The 8303-nt window shown below is 49.7% G+C and overlaps 1 protein-coding gene across 5 annotated transcripts; it reads left to right on the forward strand.

Moving 5' to 3' along the window:
* Positions 1–1026: 1026 nt before the first annotated feature.
* On the forward strand, positions 1027–5529 carry Folr2 (folate receptor 2 (fetal)). Of its 5 annotated transcripts, none has more exons than XM_013014003.1 (5): positions 1027–1171; positions 2622–2813; positions 4530–4718; positions 4804–4939; positions 5068–5529. In XM_013014003.1, exons 2-5 carry the CDS (start codon positions 2667–2669, stop codon positions 5352–5354), a joined length of 759 nt encoding a protein of 252 aa, XP_012869457.1. In that variant the 5' UTR covers positions 1027–1171; positions 2622–2666; the 3' UTR covers positions 5355–5529. The 5 variants fall into 5 exon arrangements, with proteins under 5 accessions (XP_012869457.1, XP_012869454.1, XP_012869453.1 ...); XM_013014000.1 differs by having other exon boundaries at positions 1027–1166; XM_013013999.1 differs by having other exon boundaries at positions 1027–1166; positions 2643–2813.
* The last annotated feature ends 2774 nt before the right edge of the window (positions 5530–8303 follow it).

Below are 8303 nucleotides of genomic sequence, written 5' to 3' on the forward strand. Positions count from 1 at the left end.
CACAGTGCCACTTCTGGCTTTTTTCTTTTTGCTTATGTGGTGCTGAGGAATCGAACCCAGGGCCTCATGAATGCAAGGCAAGCTCTCTACCACTAAGCCACCTTCCCAGCCCAAATTGGAGCAATTTTTATTTTTCTCTGTGCCCAAGTAAATGCTTTGAGATTTGTTGTTGTTGTTGTTGTTATTGTTATTATTTTTGTTTTCTAGGGGCTGGTACCAGGACTTAGAACTCAGGGACTAGAACTCTGAGTTTGCTTGGCTATTTCACTCTCAGACAATACTCTACCACTTGAACTATTCCTCCATTCCAGCATTTTGCTGATTAATTTGGCATTAGAAACTTGAAGAGTTTTCTGTCTGGGGTGGCTTTGAACTTTTGATGTTCATATGTTAGCCTTGTGAGTAGCTATGATTATTGGTCTGAGTCAAAGGCACCTGGCTCTTCTTTGTGTTTTCTATCTTCCACCTGTGTCTTTGGGGCTGCTCAGAAATTATCTAACAGTCATTGATTAAGTCTACATAGTAAGTTTCTGGGGGTTTTTTGTTTGTTTTCTGTATATTATTCTCCAAAATGTTGTGGGAATAGTTCAAGTGATAGTGTACTTGCCTAGAATGTATGAAGCCCTGTGTCCAACCCTCCTCACCCCCCCCCAAATAAAAAGAAAAGAAAAGAAAATGTTCTGATGGGCCAAAGTCTAGTGACTTCTACTGACTTTTCCTAGTGCAGTGGATGGATTTCTCTGGGGGTCTCACTGACCTGAGATTACTGCTTAGGTTCTCCATCAAAGTAGCCTTATCCTATCACTTGAAGTACCTAAAATCTTCACACTCTCCCCTTGGAAATATGCATTTATCCAGATAGTGGTGAATGTTGAATGCACCTATCCTAGAATGGATGAAGATACAAGTGGAGAGATGAATGGAAACGAGAATGACTAAATTGTCTTAAGTTTTGAAATCTGAAAAAGGGCGGGGTCTGGCAGAGAAGGAATTACAGAAGAGCTGAGTGGGACATTTTATTCTGTGCTTACCAGAGCTCTTCTACCCTGACTGTGCTGTGGGCAGAGATCACTGGGGACAGCCCAGGCTCTGAATCTGCTGCCAAGTCTAGGGAGAGGCCAACACCAACACACCTGTGTGTACTCCAAGCAGCAAAGGAAGTTGAGGTAAGGTGAGAAGAGTAACAAGGGTAGCTGGCAGATTTGTGCAAAGGAAGAGGAACATATATTTTCTTAGATCATTATGGGACTGGAGATGTAGCTTGGTGGTGGAGAACTTGCCTAACATTTGAGAGGCCCTGAATTCCATGAGCAATTTCACAAAAATAAAAAGGGACGGAAAGAAGGGAGGAAAAGAAAGAAGGAGGGAGGGAGAAAAAGAGGGAAGAAGAAGGAAGGGAAAGAAGGCGGGAGGGAAGGAAGTAGGGAAGAAGGGAAGGAGGGAGAGGGGAGAAATGGAAGGGGGAGGGCTTATTCTGGCTCCTGTGGGGAAGCGCACTGTGGGAGGGAAAATCTGACCCTAAACACAAAACTCTGGAAGTGAGTTCCAGAGGATTTTTAAGAGGTTCTTGGCAGGGCCCGGTGGTCAATGCATGTGGAGATGGTAGGGGAGAGGAGGAGGGCGTCTTGATTACCTCTTAGGTGCTCCAGTAGCAGAGTCCAAAAGAACATAAATCTCTGAAGTGAGGGCAGGAAGGAACAGAGAAGGGGACTTTCACTTTCCAGGCGCTTGACTCTATGTGTGTGTCTGGGGACTTTTGGGTTGGACTACTAAGGTTTCTGGAGAGCCTGAACTCTGGGCCTGGGCGCTGTCCTTCAGCTCTTCAGCTCAAGGCCTAGCACTCTACCACTTGAGCTACAGTACCACTTCTGGCTTTTTCTGTTTATGTGGTGCTGAGGAATCGAACCCAGGGCTTCCTGCATACAAGGCAAGCGCTCTATCACTGAGCCACCTTCCCAGCCCCTTGGCATTTATTTTTTGAGAGGTAAAATGGGGTCTGGTGCATTAGCTCTGAGAAGTGATGGGGGGGGGGTGGCGCAGGGAGGGTGGCTTTCAGAAATTAGGGAATGAAAGACAGAGAGGAAGCCAAGCTGTTTAAATACCACCACGCTTTCCATTTCTGTATCATTTAACCAAACACTGTCATGTGGGCCATGTCACTTGATCCTTCTGCAATCTGGAGGACTCAGCAGAGCTGGATCATCGTCTCCCCCAGGGCTAAAAGGGCTTCCAGGCTGGCGTGGGAAGCAGTCCAGAGTCTGCAGAGCATTGGCTGAGGTGGGATGAGGGCACTGTGTGTCCCTGGCCCATTTCCAAGGAGCCAGGCACGGGCTTACCCTGTTTAGTTACTTGCATATATCAAGGCTAGAAGGATGCGGAGGGCACAGACAGAGTATCTAACTTGGGAAGACTGCCATAGGACTCGCCCACTAACTCCAGCTCTCTTGGTGGGAGACGGGAGGACCTCCCCTCCCCTTGCCAACCTTCTCTACTCTAGCCTCAGCAAGCCTAAGGATTCCAGCATTGAAGGAATAGGGTCTGGCTTCATCTTTTACTGCAGGGATGAGGAGACTGAGGCAGGCGGGGTGAAGGGTGTCCCCTGGATGGATCTTTCCTTACAGGCCTTGTCTTCCTAACCACAGCTCCCTCTGCGGGGCTAGAAAGGCATGATGTGGAAATGGATGCTGCTTCTGCTTCTGGCCTGGGGAGCCATCACCTGCAGTGCCAGGGATAGGACAGACCTGCTCAATGCCTGCTTGGATGCCAAGCACCACAAGACAAAGCCAGGCCCTGAGGACAAACTGCACGAGCAGGTGAGGCTGCAGTTCAGGGAGGGGCCTATGTTGACTGGGAGGAGGAGGCCAAGGTGGTGGGGGAGGAGTTGAGGGGCCAGACCCTCCACCCCTACAAGGTGTGGGGGAGAAGATGAAGGTGGTAGGGAGAGTGATATTAGGGGTGTTCTCCCCAGGGAGGACATCAGGTGGTAGGCAATGCTGGAGAGGAGGCAGTCAGTCTCTGAGCTCCTGTGGGATGGTGCATGCTTCTTGTGAATGGCAGGAACTCATTCCAGATGGTTCTTTATAATCTAGTAGATGATGGCCTGCACATTACACTAGTTATGGAAACACATGGACCACATAGGAGTTGGATAGACCCAGCCCTGGTGGGGGGTCAAGGGTGGGATTGTGGGGGGTTCCTCCATGGATTGAAGTGTGAGAGACACTGCAGAGGTAGCTCTTTCTACGCTTACTGCCTGCCAGCTCTGGGATGTCAAAGGTAAAGGGGGTCAAAGCCTCTTGTGACAGTGACCTGGGGCATGGGCCTAGAAACATTCATGCCAATAGACCCCAACTCTATTAGACTCATTGTGTCCTTTTACATGGCAGTTATGGGGTTGGATCCTTCCATTTTATGTCTTTCACATCGCTAATTTGACAGATGTGTATCAGCATGCCCAGTTTCTTCTTCTTTTCTTTAAATATTTGTGTGCCAATACTGAGACTTGATCTCAAGGCCTGGGTGCTGTCCCTTAGCTTTCTTTCTTTTTTTCTTTCTTCTTTTCTTTCTTTCTTTCCTTTCTTTCTTTCTTTCTTTCCTTTCTTTCTTTCTTTCTTTCTGTCTGTCTGTCTGTCTGTCTGTCTGTCTGTCTGTCTGTCTGTCTGTCTTATAAAGTCTAGTATTCTACCAGTTGAGCCACAGCTCTACTGGTGTTTTGGCATTTAATTGGAGATAAAGAGTCTTATGGACTTTTTGCCTGGGTTGACTGCAAACCACAATCCTCAGACTTTAGCTTCCTGTATCCCTAGGATTATAGGCATGAGTGACTGGCCCAATTCCAGCTACCTATTGGTTGAATTGGGGTCTCACAAAGTTTCTGCTCTTGCTGGCCTGGAACCCTGATCCTTTCAATCTCAGCCTCCTGAGTAGCATGAGCCACCAATGCCTAGCTCTTTACTTTTTAGAAGCTGGATGCTGATGGTTCGTGCCTGTAATCCTAGAAAGCTAAGGTATGAGAATCGTGATTTGAAGCCAGCTTGTGCAGCAAAGTCTGAGAGACTAATTTCCAATTAACCACCAGAAAACTGAAAGTAGCACTGTTGCTCAAAGTAGTAGAGTACTAACCTTGAGCAAAAAGAACTCAGGGACCGAGTCCCGGCCCTGAGTTCAAGCCCCATAAGACTTGGTGCTGTGGCTTAAGTAGTAGAGTGCTAGCTTTAAGCACAGAGAGGCTCAGGGATGGAGCCCAGGCCCTGAGTTCAAGCCCTAGGACTGGCAAAATAAAATAAAAAATAAAGTGTGCTCTATAAAATGATAACTGTTAGCCTCAAGATAAGACTCAGGTGGGCTCTCAAAGTCCCCTCATCACACTAGTAATTGTGTTCCCCCCAAAAAAATGGGGGGAGGTCTGTGAGGTCAAGGACCATGGTGCTCTTCTGGTGAGTTTTCCCAGGACAGCCTGTTTGGTCAGGCTGCAGACGGCAGGAGGTGGGAGATTTGTTGGAGGATTCAGTCCTGGCTTCCCCACCTAGTGCAGTCCCTGGAGAAGGAATTCCTGCTGCTCCTTCAACACCACTCAAGAGCTGCACAAGGACACCTCTCTCTTGTACAACTTCAATTGGGATCACTGTGGCAAGATGGAGCCTGCCTGCAAGTGTCACTTTATCCAAGATTCCTGTCTGTATGAGTGCTCACCCAATCTGGGGCCCTGGATCCAGGAGGTACCATTGTCTGCTTATCTCATTCCCATTATGTTGCTTCCTGGCTCAGTCCCTTCACAGCTGCTAATATCCCTACTCCATCCAGGTTAACCAAAACTGGCGCAAAGAGCGGTTCCTGGATGTGCCATTATGCAAAGAGGACTGTCAGCGCTGGTGGGAAGACTGCCGCACCTCCTCCACCTGCAAGACCAACTGGCACAAGGGCTGGGACTGGAGCTCTGGTAAGAGTCTAAGGGGGTGGAAGATGGAAAAGAGAGTTTGAGGTTTTGAGGTGGGACTGAAGATTTCTGGGATGGCTAGAAATGAGTCCAGGGCTTAATATTTGTGTCCACTATGTTTCTGCTTGCAGGAGTTAATAAGTGTCCAGCCAAAGCTGTTTGCCATACATTTGAGTTCTACTTCCCCACACCAGCTTCCTTTTGTGAGGGTCTCTGGAGTCATTCCTACAAAGTGAGCAACTATAGCCAAGGGAGTGGCCGCTGCATCCAGATGTGGTTTGATCCAGACCAGGGCAATCCCAATGAGGAGGTGGCCAGGTTTTATGCTCAGGCCATGACTTCTGGGGCCATACACCCTGGGAGAGGGCTCTTCATACCCAGCCTGGCCCTGATACTGCCACTTTTACTCCTTGTCTGAATGCAGTCCTCCCTAAATCTCCTCTCTGCTACCTAGCAGGCTAGGCTCATCTGAGTTCTTACAATTGAGGGAACCCCAAATCTACCTGTAATCTATTACTCAGCCCTTTATCACCCAGTTCTTGCTCCATGGTGAGGTTTGGGGGAAGTTCTAATAAATTTGTGACACATCACTAGCTGAAGAATTATTTTCATTGTGAGTTTGTGGCTGGGTGAGGGATGGATCTCCTAGTGTGTGGATTTCTTTAGATTAGAGCAATCACACCTGTGTTTCAATTCTGACTCTTAGCCTGTAATCCTAGCTACTCAGTAGGCTGAGATCTGAGGATCAAGGTTCAAAACCAGCCCAGACAGGAAACTCCGTGAGACTCTCAGCTCCAATAAATCACTCAGAAAACAGCATCCAGGCCCAGAGAACAAGCCCTACCACTGACCAAAAAAAAAAAAAAATCTCGACTCTTTCACTTTCTTTCCTTCCTTCCTTCTTCCTTTCTTTCTTTGTTACTTGAGCCACAGCACCACTTCCAGCTTTTTCTGCTTAATGTGGTGCTGAGGAATCGAACCCAGGGCCTCATGCATGTGAGGGAAGCACTCTACCACTGAGTCAACTTCCCAGTCCAACTCTTTCACTTTCTATGTAAAAGTGCAACAGTTGTAACTTTGTTTCCTCAATAAAATTGTGATCTCAATCCTTTCCTCCAGGTAATGAAATAAAACAAGCTTTTTCCTAGAAAGAATGTGAATTTGTACATTAATAGCCCCAAGGAGAGCCAGGCCCAAGAGTTTTGTTTTGTTTTGGGTCAGGTAATAGCGCTTGAACTCAGGGCCTCACACTCTTTACACTTTTTTTTTTCTTTTTCGTTGGGTTGTAGGGCTTGAATTCTGGGCCTGGGCACTGTGACTGAGCTCTTCAGCTCAAGGCTAGTGCTCTACCACTTGAGTCACAGTGCCACTTCTGGTTTTCTGGTGGTTAATTGGAGATGAATCTCATGGACTTTACTGCCTGGGCTGGCTGTGAACCATGATCCAGATCTCAGCTTCCTGAGTAGCTAAGATTACAGGTATAAGCCACTGGTGCCCAGCTAGGGCCTCACATTCTTGACTTCTTTGTTCAAGATTGTAGCTCTACCCTTTGACCTACCCCTCCACTTCTGGCTTTTTCGGGTTGGCTAGTTGTAAGAGTTTCAAGAATTTGTCTGCCCAGGGGCTGGGAAGGTGGCTCAGTGGTAGATTTTCTTACCTTGCATGCATGAGGCCCTAGGTTTGATTACTAGCACCACATAAACAGAAAAACCTGGAAGTGGCACTGTGGCTCAAGTAGTAGAGTGCTAGCCTTGAGGTGAAGAGCTGAGGGACAGTGCCCAGGCCCAGAGTTCAAGCCCGACAAAACCAAAAAACAATTTGTCTGCTTTTGGCTGACTTCCAACCACTGTCCTCAGATCTCAGCCTCCTGAATAATCCTGAATAGGATACAGGCACTAGCCATTAGAACCTGACCTGACTAGGACTTTATCTTCATACTAGTTCCCAAACATCTCCCCTGCCCCAGCTCTCCTCTCCCTGGGTTGGTGTTCAGCTCTGTAACGGGAAAGCTGGGGATGGGAGTCCAGGGAAAGCTCTGTATGCCCAGGGTGGTGGGGGGAGAAGGGGGGGGGGTTGGGAAGGGGGAATCACCCTACCTAACATGATGATTTAAGTGTTAAGAGTTAGGGCCTGGGACTCTCAGAGGAGAAACAGAGCCAATTGGGAAGACAATCCGGGGGAATTCCTGCAGAGGAAATAATCAAGATCGGACCAAGTTCTGTGATCCAGAAACCCTTAGGGGTTGGCTTCCCAGAGGCAGGAGCAAGACTGATTTTGGAAGATTGCTCAGCAGTTGCATAGTCTCAGAGCTAGACAAGACTTGATCTCCGGGTTTCTTGCCTTCTCTTATGCCCTCAGAAAAGTCTTTGTCTCCACTTCTCTACCAGGGTTCTCCCCAGAGACACACAAGTAGCTGTCTGATAACAGCCCAAAGGCGGTTCAGCTGGGACTAGAACCCAAGTGTGCAGACTCCTAGTCTGGATCTCATTCACACAGCTGCTCCATCCCCACCCCCAGCAGGCTCCCCTTCCCAATACCAAAAGGTGACTAATGGGGAAGTTGGACACAGGTTGAAGAATAAGTTACTGGGCTCCTGGCAGGATCAGGAGACAAAGAAGGGCGGGCGGCAGCTCTCTCAAGTTACTGTGTTTATCTAGTGTGTGAGGTCCCACAGAGCTCCTCTCCAGGATTCAGGACTCGTTCCAGCTGGGTGAAACCAGCGCGGGTTAGAAATGGAGGAAGCTCCAGACGACTAATCTAGATTCGGTCAACAGGTTCAGTTTAGCAAAGTGAAAGTTCTCTCCCGGCTTAAAGGGATGCTCAGGCAAACAGCCCAAGAGTTGGCGGCCGGGGGCGCCCGCTGGAGGCCTGCGCCTTTAAGGAGCTCAGGGGAGGAGAGGCGGGGCAGGAAGAGGACTCCCGGGAGACTCAGCCACCCGCGAGCGCTTTTTTTGGGAAGGGGCGGGCCAGGCCCCCGGGCGGGTGCCGCCCCCTGCGTGGCGGGCGGGGGCTCCCCGGCCGGCGTCCGGCCCTCGGAGGCGCGAGTTGGTTGACTTGGAGGGAGTAGCGGGGACGGGGGCGGTGCTAATAATACCCGTTCGCTCCGCGGTCGCGCTTTACAGTTTACACAGCTGTCACCTTCCTTACTCCTTAATTAATCGTAAAAATAGCCGCAGTCCCGGAGCGCGCGCGCGGGGGCCCCCGTGTCCGGGCCCGGCGCCGAGGGCGGCACAAGCGGAGTCCCAGAGGGTCGCCCCATTGTACGGAGCGGGAAGCCGAGGCGCGGGGAGGTGCCGGCGCTGGTCCGAGGTCAGCCGGCGGGTGAGCCACGACGGGACCGGACGCGGGCGGGGGAGGCGGGGTGTGG

Source organism: Dipodomys ordii, unplaced genomic scaffold, assembly GCF_000151885.1.
Source record: "Dipodomys ordii isolate 6190 unplaced genomic scaffold, Dord_2.0 Scaffold22, whole genome shotgun sequence".
NCBI lineage: Eukaryota > Metazoa > Chordata > Mammalia > Rodentia > Heteromyidae > Dipodomys > Dipodomys ordii.

Excerpts from the sequence above, each read along its gene's own strand:
- Folr2 (XM_013014003.1), top strand. The coding sequence starts at position 2,667 with ATGATGTGGAAATGGATGCTGCTTCTGCTTCTGGCCTGGGGAGCCATC. Across the intron at positions 4,719-4,803 it reads TGGGGCCCTGGATCCAGGAG|GTTAACCAAAACTGGCGCAA; the intron begins GTACCATTGTCT and ends TACTCCATCCAG. Across the intron at positions 4,940-5,067 it reads GGGCTGGGACTGGAGCTCTG|GAGTTAATAAGTGTCCAGCC; the intron begins GTAAGAGTCTAA and ends TTCTGCTTGCAG.